General features: G+C 40.1%; 1 protein-coding gene across 1 annotated transcript; it reads right to left on the bottom strand.

Moving 5' to 3' along the window:
* Nucleotides 1–686: 686 nt before the first annotated feature.
* Nucleotides 687–18,578, bottom strand: LOC134487394 (pepsin A-like). Its single transcript, XM_063289175.1, has 9 exons — nucleotides 18,471–18,578; nucleotides 17,808–17,964; nucleotides 17,361–17,478; nucleotides 16,564–16,682; nucleotides 7,384–7,583; nucleotides 4,396–4,512; nucleotides 3,744–3,888; nucleotides 2,146–2,244; nucleotides 687–964 (listed from the first exon to the last, which is right to left on the bottom strand). The coding sequence occupies exons 1-9, from the start codon at nucleotides 18,524–18,526 to the stop codon at nucleotides 812–814; spliced, it is 1,164 nt and encodes a 387-aa protein (XP_063145245.1). The 5' UTR covers nucleotides 18,527–18,578; the 3' UTR covers nucleotides 687–811.
* Nucleotides 18,579–19,732: the final 1,154 nt, after the last annotated feature.

Genomic DNA, 19,732 nt, shown 5'->3' with positions numbered 1-19,732 from the left:
CTCAAGCTGTGTATTTTTTATAACTGAATTTGATATAGTCCATTTTTTAGAAGCCTTGTTCTCTATGTAGAAGAATATAAGCTTTTGAAAGAATGTTTATTGACTTGTTGTCTTTACTAATTGTAGGAAAGTAGATGCTGGTTGAATGCTAGAAAAAAACTTCCTAAAATTAAGAGCAGTTTGACAGTGATATCTATTATCCACAGAGTTGGTGGGTTCGTTCCCCTTCGTTGGATGTATTCAAGAAGCTGTACAGCCATCTGTTGGGAATACTTTAATTTGGATTCTTTCCCTGAACAGGTGGTATGATTAAATGGCCCCCTATCCTCTTCCACTCTATTCTTTTGAGACTGGCAGACTATATACTATATACTTAAATAAATATATATTTTCAGAAATTGGCACAGCCAGCAATTTTGCTGCAAGAAAGAATAAATTGAAGCCTTTAAAATACAACCAAATGCAAACCAAGGGTCAGGGTTATTTCACTTGGAATAGATGCATGTTCAGTTTGTTAGCTAACATATATCCAATAAGTACACCCAGGGAGGAATAAATAGTCCTATAAGCTAGAAATGATCAACGTACAAAAGAAAAAAAAAAGGGGGGGGAACTCCTCTTCATTGGGGATGCTTAATCAAACAGCTACATACATATACATTCAGTGAACAATGAATACAAAGCCATTCATTTTTATATTTATTTATTGTTACTGACTTTAAAGCGTGGGGATCAGAAGCATAATTACTGAATTTAATTCCAAAGAGTCAAGACTATCCTTAGGCTATAATATGATCAATAGATGTTGCTATTATTGTGCCACAGGAGCCAGGCCAACCTGGTTGTTTGCTCTGTCAAAGACACAGTAGTATTGACGGATGAAGACATCACCAAGAATCCAAAGTTCACCAGACTGAGTGGAGATTGCAATATCCTCGAAACCACTAAAGCAATAGCTTTGGGTCTGAAAAAGAAGTTCAAATATATGATGAATAGTGGCTTTTCTGTGCCAGTTGCAGAATGTGAATGGCTAACTATAACTAGAGGGCCTTTACAAAGCATCTAGAAGTTGACCTCCCCCACCTCACCCCTGTTGAGTTGAAGTGCTCCTTATCCATCCCTGAGTCAGCAGAAAACTATACCAGCTTGGAACAGGTTGTCCTCATTGCCTACCTTTATCTTGCCTCTCATTCAAATCTGGAGTTATCTGATTTCCCTCCAAGGCGATGAGTGACAAAGCCTTATAGATTTTGCATACCTTGAGGCTGCTGTTGGATTGTGTTGGAGTAAGGGAAAATGCTATTTTCATCCTAGTAAACAATAACTTAAGCTGCCTCATTCATGATCTGGGGAAAAAATGAAGGGAATGCCACTGGGAAAAGTAAATGTTGCCAGAACATGATTGTACCATGGTACCAAGGGAAAGACCATGATGCTGAGAATCATGCTTGGACTCTATGTGACATTTTTGAAGAGCCCTATGAATAATGCATAACAGTGATTTATACTTATTTTTTCACTAAACAGTGATTGTTCTTTAATAGTTCTTTCCTTGAACATTTGTACATGGACTGTGGCATAATGAAATAATAAAGCCATAATGAAATAATCCCTTTACATATATCCTCCATGCTATGTACATTAGGTTTATATTGCATTATTTGGTTAAGCACAGTGGTTACCCTTGAGACCAGAATGATAAGCTGATACAATATCCTTTCTTTAAAGTAATCTATTGTTTTTCCTCAGCCTGGTGCTCTTCAAACGTGTCGGATTCCAATTTAAGTCTAACATATTGGGGATGGCCTACTGTGGAGAAAGGAGGTCTACTAGAAGGAAATGAGTATGAACTATGTGTGAATCTTAGACTAATCTTATCACTAAATGGGTTGAATTTCATGTTCAAATAGTCACAAAGATTATTTCTTAATGCATAATGAGAATATTGCTATGCTAAAGATTATCAGAAACACTTCAGATGTAAGAAGATATCTACCACTTAAATACAAGGTACTGTGATTGCCTTGGTATAACTGCTTACTTTAATCTTTACATAGGTCAGATTTTTTTATGTTACTCTAGAGGTTTATTATATGTCATAAATGATTTGAGATAATTTTATGTTGGATAAATCAAGGATGTTACCTGGCGAATGTAGGCACTAGCAGGCAGAGGGAATTCAATGCCATTGATGGTGAAGACGATATCAGGCAGAGAGTTGATAGCATTGCAGTTGACGATATACTGATAGGATGAACAGAAAACAAAGATTAGCAATCACAAAACATTTGAAAAAGGAAAAAAAAAGCTGGGTGTTGTGGACTAGAAATTAGTCCAGAAGAAAAGGCATTAGAATGGTGCTTCCTGAAATAAGATGTCCTTAGAGTCAACAATGATGATCTCAGTTCAGGATTATATTCCAAGTGATAGCTGTTTGCAGAGTGGAAGGCAAAGAAGGTATACCACAAATCAGCAGAAGAATGTATGAGAGCCAGTCTGGTCTAGTGGTTAAGGCAATGGGCTAGAAACCAGGAGTCTCTGAGTTTTAGTCCCGCCTTAGGCATGAAAGCCAGCTGGGTGACCTTGGGCCAGTCACTTTCACTCAGCCCAACTCGGTGCAACGTAGCCTCCTCGTGGGTGCACCCTGGGCAACATGGCTTGTCATGGCTAAATAGTCTACACATCTGGCTGCTGGACCTCACAAGGATTTCCCAGCAAGAAAAAGTAGGATGAACACTGAACTGCTATGCCATACAATTAAAAAAAAAAAAAAGACAGAAGAATATCAGGAGGGGGAAAAGGGGAGCCTGCCTAGTAATACAGGTAGTCCTTGCTTAGTGACCACAACTAAGACTGGAATTTCAGTTGCTAAGCAAAGTGTTCATTAAGTGAATCCAACCCAATTTTATGACCTTTTTTTTGTGGTGGTCATTAAGCAAATCACTGATTGTTAAGCAAACCATGTGGTTGTTAAGTGAATCATGCAGTTCCCCATTGATTTTGCTTCCCAGAAGTTCGCTGGGAAGGTCAAAAATGGTAATCATGTGATCACAGGATGCTGCAACAGTCACAAATGTGCACTGGTTGCCAAGTGCCCAAATCATGATTGCGTGATCATGGGGATGCTGCAATGGTCGTAAGTGTGAGCACTGGTTGTAAGCCAGTTTTTTCAGCACTGTCGTAAGTCTGAACCATCACTAAACAAATGGTCACTAAGTGAGGACTACCTAAAACCAATTTGTATCTTTGTGGATTTCTTTTTCTTTGATTTTTATGAGTAATCTCATGCTAGTAGCTAGTATCAAGGGAACTTGAGGAGAGGGCTTGGTGAAGGATAAGTGGTCCATGATGAAGGGCTGGTGTCATGGTCTTTGCAATCATTGACCTGACCAGCACTATCTTCAATACAATGCACCACTCTGTTCTGTGTGGCAACTGCATGAGACTGCTGATTAACTAGTGCTGGAAATGGCATTTCATTGGCTATAACATATTAAGGAATTAAGGCAATATAATAATCTTGCATAAGAATTGGGATAGAGGGAGAAAATGGATTGTACATAACAATAGCAAAAAACACCAGCAATTATTTGGAAAACCTCTTATTAACATTCACAAAATCATTGAACCATAGATCTCTAGAGATATTCTAGCACATTGCTCCTGGTCTGTCTTCCTGTCTCACAGGTACCTTTGAGACTTGTTGTTGTTGTTGTTGTTGTTGTTATTATTATTATGCTTACCTGGCCACTGGAGTCTTGGCTACCACCAATGTAGTTCTGAATGTTAGCGATGCCATTGGGGGGACCTGCCAGGAGGGAGGTACCAGTGTCAACAATAGCTTGGCAGCCACCGGAACAAGCAATGGATTGACCATTGATGGTGATACTGAAAAGAAACAGTCAGATCAAGATGAGAGAAAGAAAGCTACCACAATCTTTTGCCCGCAGGTCCTTTGAAATTGTAAACTCAATCTTTCCTTTCCGTGCCAGTTTTTGCAATATAAAGTACATATCTTGCCCTTCTGCCTGTTTTGTGAGATTTGCTGTGGGGTCACTCCTTTCTCTTGCATTGTAGGAGAACCATCAAGAGAAAGTAAAGGACAACTTAGCCATGGGAAAGGAGGAAGTATAAGAAAGAGATTCAAAATAACCCACCTAGATTTGTTTGCTAGAAGAGGGGGCAGATGGAAACTCTGGCAGGCTTTCAAGAGCCTATTATTATATCCCACATCACTAAAATGCATTCTTATAGTCCTTGAGGTGTCTGTTTCCTGACCTGGCCTACTTCAAAGGGCTGACAGGCATCTTCTTTTGCCATCGTCCTGCACTTTGTTCTTGATGACATCCATGTGAAGCAGGGAGGTGAAGGCTGAAGGTGTAGGAGTTTGGTTACCTGTCCAGAGTGATCTGCCAATAGAGTTCAGCGGAAAGGGGCACCCAGTTGAGACTCCCAGAATAGTAGGAGGGGTCAACACCACCAAACATTACAAAACTCCCGCTCTGGTCATCACTGAAAAAGGTAAACATAAGAACATGCCAATTAGAGGAGGAACATGATTGGTGATTCCATTTCCAGCCTGGGCCCAGCATCATTTACCATGTGAATAGCTTCCTTCAATTGGCATGTACAATACTTTGGTTACTCCATGCACTGCAACTGTTTATTTTTTTTTCTTTCCTGTTGTATTGTTGAACAATTGAATTTTTAAAAAACTCCTTAAACAATGGGTTGATTAGTCAATTGTTTCACCTATAAACTACTAGGTGGTAGCAAAGAGATAGAGTGTTGTATCTCTTGGCTGCTGTCTAGTTATTATGTGGATATATGTAACTGTTGGGTAAGTGCAGTTGAAGAAACTGAGTTTAAGAAAGGGAAAGCTCTGGGAATTGGTGTGTGAGCTGTAAAACTATACTAAGAATTGAGGTGCTACCCTTGCAACCAAAAGAGGACTGATGCACAAGCCAAGAGGTCAGAGGCCAGGCTGAAAGAGGAAGTTGACATACAAGCATTGGCATGTAGACTTCTTCTCTGGAACTGGTTACAAGGCCCTTCTTATGTCATGGGAAGAAGACTGTGTGGATTTGCTGATGGTCACTACCTCCATCTAACTTTCCTAACAGCAATATAATAGTAAGTTTGATTGATTTATTATGTACCATCCGGTCACTGTTGACTCTTAGCAATCACATAGATAGGATGATCTCTGCTCCCAACCTGACCCTTCAGGTCTTCCAATACTGTACCTATCACCATTGTAATCAAGTCCATCCATCTTGCTGCTAGTCATCCTCTTCTTTTTTTCCCCCCACCTTACCCAGCATTAAAGAATTTGCAAGAGAGCTAGGTCTTCACATAATATGTTCAAAATATGATAATTTGAGCCTGGTCATCAATGCCTCAAGCGAGATCTCTGAATTGATTTGATCTATGATTCATTTGTTTGTTCTCTTGGCTATCTATGGTATTGTCAGGAGCTTCTCCAACATCAAAGTTCAAAAGGGTCAATACTCTTTTTATCCTGCTTAGAGTTCAACTTTTGCTTCCATAGGGTGTCACGGGGAAAATAATTGCCTGAAGGATTCCGATCGTTGTAGGTAAAGACACATCACAGCATCTGAATAACTTTTCCAAGGCCTTCATGGATACTCTACCTAGTGCTAGTTTGTGGCATATTTCTTGACCACTGTTTTCTTTCTAGTTCCTAAAAGGCAGAAGCTATCCACTACTTCATTATCTTTAGGGTCAGTTATAAGGCTGGTTCCTATACCTGTCATTAGTTTGGTCTTCTTTGTATTTAATCTTAGTCCTATATTTTCACTGTGTTCCTTGGCATTCATTGTTGGAGCCTGCAAATCATTTGCACTTTCAGCTATCAGTGTAGTGTCATCAGCATAGTGCAGGTTATTGATGTCTTAAAAGCACATTCATTTTCTTCCAATCCATTCTCCTTCCATATATATTCAGCATGTAGATAGGTTAATAAATAAGGAGAGAGTATACAGCCTATTTCAATCCTTTGCTGACCTGGAGCCAGTCTGTTCCACTATGTTCCCTTCAGACTATGGATTTCTGTCCTGTGTATAGGTTTCATGTAAGGACAATAAGATGCCCTGCAGTTCCCAATTTCCTGAGGACATTCTTGTCATGATCAATACAGTCAAAGGGCTTTCTATAATCAATGAAGCACACATAAACTTTTTTCTTTGGTTTTCTCAATTATCCAGCATGCATCAGCAATAATGTTTCTTGTTCCTCAAACCTTTCTAAAGCCAGCTTGAACATCTGGCATTTCCGCTTCCAGGTAGGGCTCGAACCTGCATTGGATGTTCCTAAGCATTATTTTGCTAGCATGTGAAATTAAGGATGCTGTATTACAATTTGCACTCTCTGTTAAATTTCCTTTCTTTGGATTGGTATGTAGACCGATTTCTTCTAATTTGTTGGCCACTGGGTCATTCTCCAGATTTGCTGGCAGATTTTCTTTTCCTGTTTGGCAAGATCAGCAGCTAGACATCTCCATGGTTTTAATCTAGCTGTGCCATAAACACTATTTGTACTCTGAAAGATCCTCAGCTTTTCCTCAGTAGTATGTTGAGTGCAGTCCAACCTGAATGGCTCATTATCTGGTACTATATTGTCAGTTGCTTTATACTGGTTCCCCATGTGGTTTACTTTATAAAATACAGAAGTCGTTTATCATTTCCTTCTCCCATGCAGTATGAAATGATGCCCTTGCCATTGTCACTGAAGTGATCATCTGCTCCCAGCATCTTTCTATGCTGCTGCCCAATAGAGGAGCTTAATGGCTTTAGCTAGGCAGCTGTGATAGCCATCATGCCTTGGGGGGCTCTGCTGGGAATAGATACTCCTGGAATATACTCCTGGTATTCTTCACTCATCCCTCTCAGGAACATCCCTCATGCCATGTTGAGGCAGCATAGCAGGACTCAAAGGGGACAAAAGTAGTTTACCATTGACTTATTCCAGGATTTTTTTTAAAGAGCTCCTATTCTAGCCTACAGCCCTGGAATTCCTTTATGGTTCCCCATCCAAGTACTAAACAGATCCAACCCTGCTTAGTGTTTTGAGGATCAGCCAAGGTCACTTAGATGCTGCCACCTGCTGTTCATGGTGAAGAGTTATATGCATATCACATTATAGGTGACATTGTTGATGTGAATGCTTTTTTAAAAATCTCACTGGGGATTTTTCATATTTGACATCTTGCAGTCATGCAGTAGAAAACTACAGAACTGGAAAGGATTTACTGGGCTGTCTATTTCCAGAGATAACATGGTTGGCATCCATGCCCTCTGCCTTCTAGGAACAGATAGTAATTAGGTCCATTCAGAAAGACATGTACAAATCATCCTTACTTACGAACTCAGGTAGACGGAAAATAAATCCTGGGATACCAAACCTTCACTCATCATGTTGTCAAAAACAGGAGTAGCGCCAGAGGCAGAGAGGGCAGGGTAAGCCAGACCCAGGATGCCATCAAAGGGGGAATAATAAAGGAAGCTGCCCGGCTCAGTCTGACTCAGGCCAAAGATTTGGTTGGTGACCTGAATGCTTCCAACCTGTGCAAAAGGGCAGGGAGAATTGGCTGTAAGAAAACTTTTGGGTTCCAAGCAGAACCTTTCCCAACCTACTACCCTCCAGAAGCATTGGGACTGCAGCTCTCTTCTTTCCCAGCCATGTTGCAGAAATAGTTAAATAAATACTTAAACCTGTTTTAACTTCCCCCTTTGGTAACTATTATGGGAAGGAGAGCTAAGGCAATGGTTTCCTTTTGGAAAGTATGGGAAGTTCAATTACCTTATACTGTAAAAATGATATGGCAAAAAAGGCAAACTTATTTGCAACAGATAGTGTATTGTAATCCTTTTCAATATATTTTTCTACTAATCTGTGATTAACCCAGAAGATCAGGGTATTCTAAAACAATACCCATGTATTGGCTGAAAGGATTCAAGTAAGGTAAGGTGATAAAAGGTTGAAACTTTTGGGTTTTGGTATAGATGGTTTCAAATATAGAGAGGGAAGAGAAAATGACTGATTTTCAGAAAGCTTCAGGCAGAGAGGTTAACTATTAATTTAATGAATTACCATTTTTCTAAGCTGTATTTCTCTCCTACTTATTCATTTATGCATGGATACATGTGTATTTGCATATTAAGAACATATAGGCCTGCAAACAGACCTTGAGTGATTCATATAATTCACTTGATTCTAGTTGATTCACCACTTTTAAATAAATTGCTTTGCAGTATAATGTCTGTCTCATAAAACAGTCTCAAAGGAAATCTCTATGCATGCCCTATTACTTTACCACCTGCAACTATTTATCTTTGCTTAATTTAAATTTTGAAAGGAGTGTAATTGAGTCAGGATTAATTTCCTGGCAAAGAAGTGGCAATGATATTCAAACAGGATATTGTTGAATACAGATTGAGCTATAACCCAATAAATGCCTGAATCTTATCCATTAGAATTAGTGGATATCTAATGAATATCAGTATTATATATCAGTCTGCGAGTTCTAGTCCCACCTCAGGCATGAAAGCCGGCTGGGTGACCTTGGGCCAGTCACTCTCTCTCAGCCCAACGCACCTCACAGGGTGGTGGTTGTGGGGAAAATAGGAGGAGGAAGGAGTATTAGGTAAGTTTGCCACCTTGAGTTATTTATAAAAATAATAAAGGCGGGATGAAAATTAAATAAATAAATAAAATTATATATTGGTATATACAGATGCAATAGTGGACATTGAGGCATACAAGAGATGCTAAATGCAGCATCAAGAAAGGACATAAATATTACCAATCGGTGTTTGGAATGCAAAAACTTGAAGGAATCTGGAAATATAGGAAGATTGGGTTGGATAAGGTAACACAATAAAGCAAAAGATAGAGTTCTGTAAAGATAATTCTTTGTTTATTGACAATAACTGCTCCAAGTAGTGTAAACCCAGATGCTACTCTTGGACTTCGCTTGATATATAAGATTAGAATCCAGTCAACTACACAACAGGAAACAAACTATTGAGAAGTGCAATCCAGTCAGCCAGGACATTTCTAGCTGCAGATTGTGGAACAGAAACCATGAATTATTGGAGTTAAATATATGAGTTAAACTCAGAAAAATAAAGAGAGTAGGTGTGCCAACAAGATTTGACCAGAAGGACAAAGAATCAGAATCTGGGATCAATATGAGGCATTTATTTAATATCCTTAAGCAACAGGCAGCCTGAATTGCTCTAGGAAACAGACCAGAAACAACTGAAAACTGAAGGGAAACAAATACTCCCAGCATTTCAGAGAAGAAAAAAATCCTCCTAGTTTTCAGAATAAGGCATCATGATAGCAGAGAAAGACAGAAGATGAATGCCTTGAGCAACAAATAAGATGATGGAAACCAACATTAATGTCAAGCAAGAAAGGGTGGGGAAAACCCTCTCGGGCAACAGAGGAAAATAACTAGAAAAATAAAATGAGAGATACAGTATTTTTAAGAAAATCAGAGCACTCACAGGATTTTGTTTATTCATTTAGTCGCTTCCGACTCTTCGTGACTTCATGGACCAGCCCACGCCAGAGCTTCCTGTCAGTCGTCAACACGCCCAGCTCCCCCAGGGACGAGTCCATCACCTCTAGAATATCATCCATCCACCTTGCCCTTGGTCGGCCCCTCTTCCTTTTGCCTTCCACTCTCCCTAGCATCAGCACCTTCTCCAGGGTATCCTGTCTTCTCATTATGTGGCCAAAGTATTTCAGTTTTGCCTTTAATATCGTTCCCTCAAGTGAGCAGCCTGGCTTTATTTCCTGGAGTATGGACTGGTTTGATCTTCTTGCGGTCCAAGGCACTCTCAGAATTTTCCTTCAACACCACAGTTCAAAAGCATCTATCTTCCTTCTCTCAGCCTTCCTTATGGTCCAGCTCTCGCAGCCATATGTTACTACGGGGAACACCATTGCTTTAACTATGTGGACCTTTGTTGTTAGTGTGATTTCTCTGCTCTTAACTATTTTATTGAGATTTGTCATTGCTCTTCTCCCAAGGATTAAGCGTCTTCTGATTTCCTGACTGCAGTCAGCATCTGCAGTAATCTTTGCACCTAGAAATACAAAGTCTTTCACTGCTTCTACATTTTCTCCCTCTATTTGCCAGTTATCAATCAAGCTGGTTGCCATAATCTTGGTTTTTTTGAGGTTTAGCTGCAAGCCAGCTTTTGCACTTTCTTCTTTCACCTTCATCATAAGGCTCCTCAGTTCCTCTTCGCTTTCAGCCATCAAAGTGGTCTCATCTGCATATCTGAGATTGTTAATGTTTCTTCCAGAGATTTTAACTCCAGCCTTGGATTCCTCAAGCCTAGCTTGTTGCATGATGTGTTCTGCGTACAAGTTGAATAGGTAGGGTGAGAGTATACAGCCCTACCGTACTCCTTTCCCAATCTTAAACCAGTCCGTTGTTCCATGCTCTGTTCTTACTGTTGCTACTTGGTCGTTATACAGATACTTCAGGAGGCATACAAGATGACTTGGTATCCCCATACCGCTAAGAACTTGCCACAATTTGTTATGGTCCACACAGTCAAAGGCTTTAGAATAGTCAATAAAACAGAAATAGATGTTTTTCCGAAACTCCCTGGCTTTTTCCATTATCCAGCGGATATTGGCAATTTGGTCCCGAGTTCCTCTGCCTTTTCTAAACCCAGCTTGTACATCTGGCAATTCTCGCTCCATGAATTGCTGAAGTCTACCTTGCAGGATCTTGAGCATTACCTTACTGGCATGTGAAATGAGTGCCACTGTTCGATAGTTTGAACATTCTTTAGTGTTTCCCTTTTTTGGTATGGGGATATAAGTTGATTTTTTCCAGTCTGATGGCCATTCTTGTGTTTTCCAAATTTGCTGGCATATAGCATGCATTACCTTGGCAGCAGCATCTTGCAAGATTTTGAACGGTTCAGCTGGGATGCCGTCGTCTCCTGCTGCCTTGTTATTAGCAATGCTTCTTAAGGCCCATTCAACCTCACTCTTCAGGATGTCTGGCTCTAGCTCACTGACCACACCGTCAAAGCTATCCCCGATATTGTTATCCTTCCTATACAGGTCTTCTGTATATTCTTGCCACCTTTTCTTGATCTCTTCTTCTTCTGTTAGGTCCTTGCCATCTTTGTTTTGGATCATACCCATTTTGGTCTGGAATTTACCTCCGATGTTTCTAATTTTCTGGAAGAGGTCTCTTGTCCTTCCTATTCTATTGTCTTCTTCCACTTCCACGCATTGCTTGTTTAAAAATAATTCCTTATCTCTTCTGGCTAACCTCTGGAATTTTGCATTTAATTGGGCATATCTCCCCCTATCACTGTTGCCTTTTGCTTTCCTTCTTTCTTGGGCTACTTCTAGTGTCTCAGCAGACAGCCATTTTGCCTTCTTGGTTTTCTCTTACTTTGGGATGTATTTTGTTGCCGCCTCCTGAACAATGTTGCGAACTTCTGTCCAGAGTTCTTCCGGGACCCTATCTACTAAGTCCAGTCCCTTAAATCGATTCTTCACCTCCACTGCATATTCCTTAGGAATATTAGTGAGCTCATATCTAGCTGATCGGTGGGTCTTCCCTAATCTCTTTAGTCTGATCCTAAATTGGGCAATAAGAAGTTCTTGATCAGAACTACAGTCAGCTCCAGGTCTTGTTTTTACCGACTGTATAGATGTCCACCACCTTTGGCTGCAAAGGATGTAGTCAATCTGATTTCGGTGTTGTCCATCTGGTGAAGTCCACGTATAAAGCCGTCTCTTAGGTTGCTGGAAGAGAGTGTTTGTTATGCAGAGTGAGTTGTCTTGGCAAAATTCTATCAGCCTATGTCCTGCTTCGTTTTGTTCTCCCAGGCCATGCTTACCTGTAATTCCAGGTGTCATTTGACTGCCCACCTTAGCATTCCAGTCTCCTGTGATGAAAATAACATCTCTTTTAGGCGTGTTGTCCAGTAGGTGCTGCAGATCCTCATAGAACTGCTCTACTTCAGCTTCTTCAGCATCTGTGGTTGGAGCGTATATTTGGATCACTGTGATGTTAGATGGCTTGCGCTGAATTCGAATTGAGATCATTCTATCATTTTTTGGATTGTATCCAAGCACTCCTTTAGCCACTTTACTATTAATTATGAAGGCTACTCCATTTCTTCTGTGGTCCTCTTGTCCACAGTAGTAGATCTGGTGGTCATCTGATGTGAAGTGGCCCATTCCAGTCCATTTCAGTTCACTGACGCCCAAAATGTCTATCTTTAATCTTGACATCTCCCCAATAACCACATCCAATTTGCCCTGGCTCATAGATCTTACATTCCAGGTTCCAATGGTGTGTTGATCCTTAGAACATCGGTTCGCCATTCACCACCAGCACCGTCGGGCACTAGCCATCCTTTCGGCTTTGAGCTAGCTGTGTCATCACGTCTGGGGCTAGTTGAACTCATCCTCTGTTCCTCCCCAGTAGCATTTTGACCATCTTCTGACCTGGGGGTCTCATCTTCCGATGGTATACCAACGTATCTCTGGTTGTACTGATCCATTTAGTTTTCACAGCAAGAATACTGGGGTGGATTGCCATTACCTTCCCCAGGGATCGCATTTAGTCTGACCTCTCTGTCATGACCTTCCCATCTTGGGTGGCCCTTCACGGTTTAGCTCATGGCATCATTGAGGTGCTCAAGCTCCAGCACCACAACAAGGTAACAATCCTTTGCTGACGACTCACAGGATACCTTATTACTAAGGTAAGAATGCCCAAGAGTAATCATAGAAGAGATCGAATAGAGAAAAATTTGGTTAAAGGAAGATGCCAGTGCTGTACTGAAACCCTTTACACATAGGATCATAGAATAACAGGAACATCTGTAGAAAGAGGGAATATATTCAGAAACCAACTCAGCTAGTATGTGAGACAGAAGAGGCAGGAGACCAGCTGTCAGATAGGAAAGCACCAGGGACAGATGAAAAATCCACTGAACCGTTCAAAACTGCAAGATAAGAAGCAATTCAAGTCCTAACAGCTTTGTTGTCAGCAAATATTGTGTGGTTTAGAGATCTGAAAAGATAAGCATTTATGTTTGTGCCAGAGAAGGGAGACACAAGAGAATGTGCAGTTCTCAAGCCACCACACTAATTCTTCATGTGAGCAAAGTGTTGTTTAATGTCTCACAAAGAAGACCAAAGCATACATGGAGAAAGAAATGCCAAATGAACAGGTCAATGGCAGTGAAGGCAGGGGCGGGGGGGGGGGCACGGAGAGCAGCTAGCTGAGATCAGAGGAATAATGGAGAGCACAAGAAAACAGAAGGAGGTCCTGCTTCATTGATTACAGCAAAGCCTTTACTGTACAGGCCATGCCAGAACGTGGCATATATTACTAATGGGTGATTATTTTTCTGAGAAGCCTTTACGGTGAACAAGAAATTACTGTAAGAACTGAATTTGGAGAATTAGAATGGTTCAGAATTGAAAAGAGAATGAGACAGGTTACATATTTGTTAGATGTGCTTTTACTGCAGTTTACACTGGGAACAGGCAATCCACAAAATAAGAATCTAAGAGCTCAAAGTCATAGTACATATTAGAAGGGAAGTTAATTTTATATCACAAGAATCCCAACAAATATTCAACTTTCTAATGAGACATTTTTATATAGGCAATCTAAGGTTACAAAAGTCGTATCTGTTTCTTTCTGCTTTTTTGTAGGGGGTGAACGTTCGTCTCTTTCGTGAAGACAAAACAGAAGGCAATCAGCACCTCTGTTGTGACAGTTGTCAGCCCTGTTAAGAACCTCCCACACTATTGTCCCTGTGCCTGTTTAATTTATACAGTAAATATATTAAAAGAATGGTATGGTGGGATGAGACGAGATGACAGCTGGAATCAAAATAAGTAGTCCTGTTTCTGAAATATGCTAATGACACTGTTTTGCTAGTTCAGAGTAAAAAAGATCTCATTACAGAAGTAAAAATGGAAAGTGAAACAACTTTATTGATGTTCAATATTAGTTAATGTTCAATATTAAGAAGACATAAACCAGCAAGTTTAATGACCTTACAGCTGATGGCAAAGAAATGAAAATGGTATATAGTTTTGTCTTCTGTGGCTCTAGAATAGATAAAAATGGACAGCATGCTAGTCTTTCCCAGGAAAATGGTTGAAAGTATTACAAAGAGAAAACAAGCTAATAGAAAAAATGAGCTTTGCTGAAAACAAACCAACATGGTTTCTACAAGGATAACTATCTAATCTTCCAGACTTTTTGAGGTTAACAAGCATGTAGGCAATAGAGATTGTATCCTTGGACTTGGAAAAAGTCCCTCAAAAAAGCCTCCTGAGCAAAGCCAGCTGCCCTGGAATACAAGAGCAGATGGCCTAGTGGCTAAAGACAGGAATAAATGGTCAATTCTTGCACTAGCAAGATGCGATGTGCACAATGTGGTCTCCAAAGATCAGCATTTGGACTGGTGGTTTTTAACCTGGATATAAATGATATGAGGTTAGGGTTGAACAATGACCATGTTTTCTGTTGGTAGAAAACTGTTGAGAATGGTGAAACAAAAAGGGACTCTGAAGGATCTCTGCTAATTGAATGGTGGGTTTTGAAATGACAAATGCAATTCAACCTAAGCAAATGTCAAGTGATGCCATAATAGCAGTGCTCTTATATAAATCTATAATGAAACCCCATTTGGTGTGTTATGTATACCTCTGGTTATCATACCTTCAGAAAGATCTTACAGAGTTAGGAAAGGTGCCTCCCCACTCCCCCCACAAGGCAACCAAAATCATTAGAGGACTAGAACAATTCCCCAAAAGTTTAGGTGACCCTTTAGCTTGGAATGAAGGAGGATAAAGAGAGACCTGATGATGGGATGTCAAATCATGCATGGCATAGAAAATGTGAAGAAAAGAAGTTTTGCTCCCTCTCTTAGAATGTTAAAATGCAAGGTCCTCCACTGAAACTAAATGCAGGAGACTGAGGACCAGCCAAAGGAAATCCTTCCTTTACCTAAGATGTAATAGAGTTTGCTGACAGCAGTTGTGCTTATGACAATAAATTTGGATGGTTTTAAAAGGGGGCTGGATAGGTCCATGGAGGATCTGGCTAGCAAGAGCCTGTAATATTCTTCACTGTGCACTGCCTCCTGAATCCTAGGAGGTAGGAAGTATAGTGGGAGGAGGCAATCATCCTCCGGTCCAGGTTTGGGAGATCCCCAATGCAGCCAGTGTCACACAGAATGCTAGACAAGATGGGCCTGTGGCCTGACCCAGTAGCATTCTTATGTTCTTAATAGTAAATCATGGTTTGAAATTGTTTTGTTTCTCTCTATTAAACAGATTGAAGTTAGCTTAGGCCCAGAAGCAGTAGATACTTCCAGTTTTCTGTTTTAGCAGCACAGGGCTGAAGAGGAAACATCATTTAAACCTGAGACTAGGGTAAACTTGTTTGTATGGCATTTAAAGTCTAATGTCATTGTTTGTTTGTTTTTAACTGGAGGGACATCTTCCCTGAAACAGTTTGAACACTTCAGAAATGCATAGTCAGTTAATAGCTTAGTTAGGACAAAGCAAACTTTTATAAAATCAGAAGCATGCTTGGAAAATCCCCAAAACTCTTCATTAAGCAAGGTGTTACCCGTTTTTTTTTTACATGTGTATGGGATGGGAGTTAGAAGAAAACAAAGGCTGACTTGATTGATGTTGAAATTATGAAACCTCACATAGCAAGACCTTCAAAATGAAATGAAGGAAGAGGTACAGATTTCAGGGATGATGCCCTCTAAATGGTTGGGACTTCAGTTCACCTGTGTCCCGCCAGCATTACCAATGGCAGAGAATTGTGGTATTTATGTACATCTCAGAGATTACATTGCCTAGTGAACATGACACTAGGGAACATGACACTAGGACTGGTAAAACAAAATGCATGCTGCCCAATACTCTCAGTTTTGAAAATATAAAATCTAGTAGTAATTTGCATTTGTCTGGAGATCTCAAAGCTTTACCATTATCTTGTGAAAATGACGTTGCTTAACTACAGTACTATGGATTTTTTTCTAAGAGACTAGAACAGTTTACTTTGTTTTACGAATAGTTTGAACATTGCTATCTTCAGATCATAAATAAATAAAGAACAATTGTGGCAGCATGTTCCAAGAGAAATGCTTATTTGCTCTTCACAGTATAATTTAAATTTCTTGGACATTCTTGGATATACTAAATTTCTTTAGTCATGACTCTGCCTAACCTCTAAGTCCACAAGCCATGCATAGCAAGGCCATGCGTAGTAAGGCTCGTTAAAGTTCCTATTTTACTTCTTGACTAAGACTCCCAAAATAAACATCACAGGCTTGGCTGCCCCTGAGACTGGTAGAGGATCAGAAGTTGGGAAGGGCTTTGTGATGGTTTTGCCGTAAGTAAGATCTATACAGAACCCAATTAGATCTTCCCTGCCTGTTCACCCAGAACCATGCTGACTCAATCTAATTTACCAAAGGATAGATTATCAGTCTATACTTTGTTTACCTGAACAGTATCATAGCCTAGGAATCCAGTCATGCTCCCAGTGCCATAGGTGATGGATACGCTCTGGCTGGTTGCCTGGAAAGTAGACGACTGTTGGGGATTGAATCGATTATGGTCAGCTGCAAAGACAAATACGTAATTCTAGGATGATGTGGGGATATTGAATATGTAATAGAGACAGAAAGAGTGATAGAGAACAAGAGATCTTGGCATTTAACCCATCCCAGTGCAATACTTTCTAATGTGAGAACTCTGTCCCCAATCTTAGCTAAACTGGAAGCTGGCTATAATTTGGGGGAAAATAGTTAAGTTTTCCCTCTATATAGTATACAGAAAAATATGTAAAAATATGTAATCTACTACTGGATATTTTACTTTATCTGGCCTTATGGCTGTAATAAACTGATTTGATTTGATTTGATTATCTCCTACATTTCATTTCTACACCCAAGCTCATACCTAAACATTTGCTATGTGGGCACATGTTTTGTTGTTCCATATTGATCGCCCTGAGTAGCAGCTCCCAAAGACTGTGTCAAGCAGTCAATATACCTAATATTAATACAATCCCTTCTGAACACATTGGAAAGACAGATGGACATGGGAATAAAGAAGTCTTCCCAGATCTGGTGCCTTTCAAATGTGTTGGGATTACAGTTCTCAGGATTCCCAGCCAACATGCCAGCACAGATGCTGTGATGGGAGTTGTAGTATATTACATTTGGAAGGTACCAGGCTGAGGATGGCTTGAATAAAGTAGCCCCTTTCTGAAAGCATTGGTTATGGAGATGACTTACAACAAGCATGACTGGAGCAGTACACAGAAGGGACCCACAAGTTGGAAGAACCAGTGTCAAAGAGGACTGTGAACTGCTGTGGTGGAGTGCCAATGTAGATAGTGCCAATGTACTCAATCTGCGGAGGCAGAAAACGGGACACAATAAAGAAAATGTATCCCTGATATCTTCATCAGCATTTCTGAGGCTAGACACAAGCAGATAAGACAGACTTTTTGAACAATACAAACCTGCTCAATTTGTTATAGTAGAATGTAGCTTATACTTCGTGAGCATTGATCTCAAATAACTCTCAAACTTTTAAAATTATCACTTCCTAAATCTGCACTGCTATTTTACTGCTCTCCAGAGCAAGGGGTTATTGATTGAGATCAACGTGTGTTGAGATTTTCTAGTCTTGTCCATAGGCTAAATTCTGTATATCTCCTCCTAATATGGAATACTTACATCCATATAATTTTGCAAGGGTTCAGAGGCAAATGTGTTTTGCAGCCCAGGGAAATATTTTGAGCCAAGTTTGTAAGGATGCTTCTTCAGAAAATCGTTTAGCAGCCCATGCTCTTTAAGGGATTGCCTGATGGATTTTGTTTTCTTTAGGTGAACCCTAAGCATTGAATAATGGAAAGGAAAAGATTAATAAGTGAGAGATAAAGAAACTGCTCATAGATTTTAAAGACTGAAAAAAATGCATTTTGGACAGCATTCTCTGATCTGATGCCCTTAAGAGAAGACCACAACCTTCAGAATTCCCAGCTAGAATGAGAGTTATAATTGTAACACATCTGGAGGCCCTTAGGGTGGGGAAAGTTAGGTTCAGATTTATTTCCACTGTAGAAGAAAGGCCTTGAAATCTAAGTATACCCTGTAGACAAAGAAGCAAGTTCTACCCTATAAATACATAGTACATTTGCAGATATAGCTATAAAATGGAAAGAAAATATTACTATCAGTGGAAAACTTAGGCACAACAAGGCTTTGTGGCTTGCTCAGCAATCACAATAGGAAATTTGCTGGAAGAGTTCATCAAACATAATTTAGAAACAAAATTTGATCCTTCTGAAGAAAGTTGTACATGTTTTCTTTGAAGAAAGCCCAATGCTCAATACTTACTTGGTTGTCAGGCACTGGGAAAGTGCCACCAAGCACAGAAGTAAGAGGCACTTCATGATTACTCCTTTATCCCCAAGCTGTTGATTCAAATGAAGTGTGGGTCCCAGCTTCTAAGCAACAGTTAGTGCTGCTAGACATGTATATATATATACATACAGTATATCTCCAAGCCTCTCTTATCATATTTGCATCTCATATAACAAAGGCAGACATTCCTGATATGATTATCTTTTTTTTTAAATGTCCTTAGGGAGAACGTTCCATGTCATCCATTTCATTTGCCTTAAGTTCCGTACTTAAAAACATGCTTAGACGTAGGTGACATTGCAACCAGCTCAAACACTTTGGTCCATCCCAAGAGCACTAAAGCAAAGTTTTCCATATCTTTTCAACATGTGAACCAAAGGTAAAAATGTTGGACAGAATTTTATTTTTCGTAAAATAAACAACATAAGGCATTAAATATAAATTCAATTTTTACAATTGAGGGCTCCAGATGTAGTTTACTCAGCATAGTTCAATTTCCTGAAAGATTTCAAAGATTCAAAAGGTTGGTAGCATTTTGCAACATTGCAATGCTTTGCAAAATCCAGAAGCTGCAGCTGGTGCAAAATGCAGCAGCGCAGGCAGATCAGCGCATGTTACACCTGTGCTCTACAAGCTGTGTTGACTATCAGTTTGCTTCTGGTTTCAATTCAAGGTGCTGGTAATGACCTATAAAGCCCTACATGGCATGGGACTGGGTTATTTGAGGGATCACCTGTTCCCTCTCCCATCAGGTCCAGCAGGAGAGACATGTTATGGGTCCTGTCCACGAAAGAGTATCATCTGATGGGGCCCCGGAAGACAGCCTTTTCTGCTGTGGCACCCACCCTTTGCAGCATCATCCCTTCAGAGCTTAGACAGGCTCTGACTCTACTGGCCTTTCAGAAGGCTCTAAAAATGTGGCTTTGCCACTGTGCTTAGGGATTCGGTTGTGGTGTAGAGCCTGCTCAATGGTTGTGGTGTAGAGCCTGCTCAACATGTACTGAATGTTATGAATGGTCTGTACTTAGCTGTTGATTATGTTTGTGTGTTTTAACAAGGTTTTTAATAATGATTTTTAGTTTACATTGTTTTTGATTCGAGATAGATAGATGATTTATAGCCTCCCTCCTCCCATGATGTTAATTTCCAGAATGAGAGAACTTTTCAGATGTTCTAGTACCAACACTGCCAGAGAAAAGAGTTGGTGCAGTCATTCCATCTTTTTCACCCAAACA

This window comes from Candoia aspera, chromosome 1 (assembly GCF_035149785.1).
Source record: "Candoia aspera isolate rCanAsp1 chromosome 1, rCanAsp1.hap2, whole genome shotgun sequence".
NCBI classification, from domain to species: Eukaryota; Metazoa; Chordata; class Lepidosauria; order Squamata; family Boidae; genus Candoia; species Candoia aspera.
The sequence above is the reverse complement of the archived record's forward strand: the minus strand, read 5'-3'. Positions and strand labels throughout refer to the sequence as shown.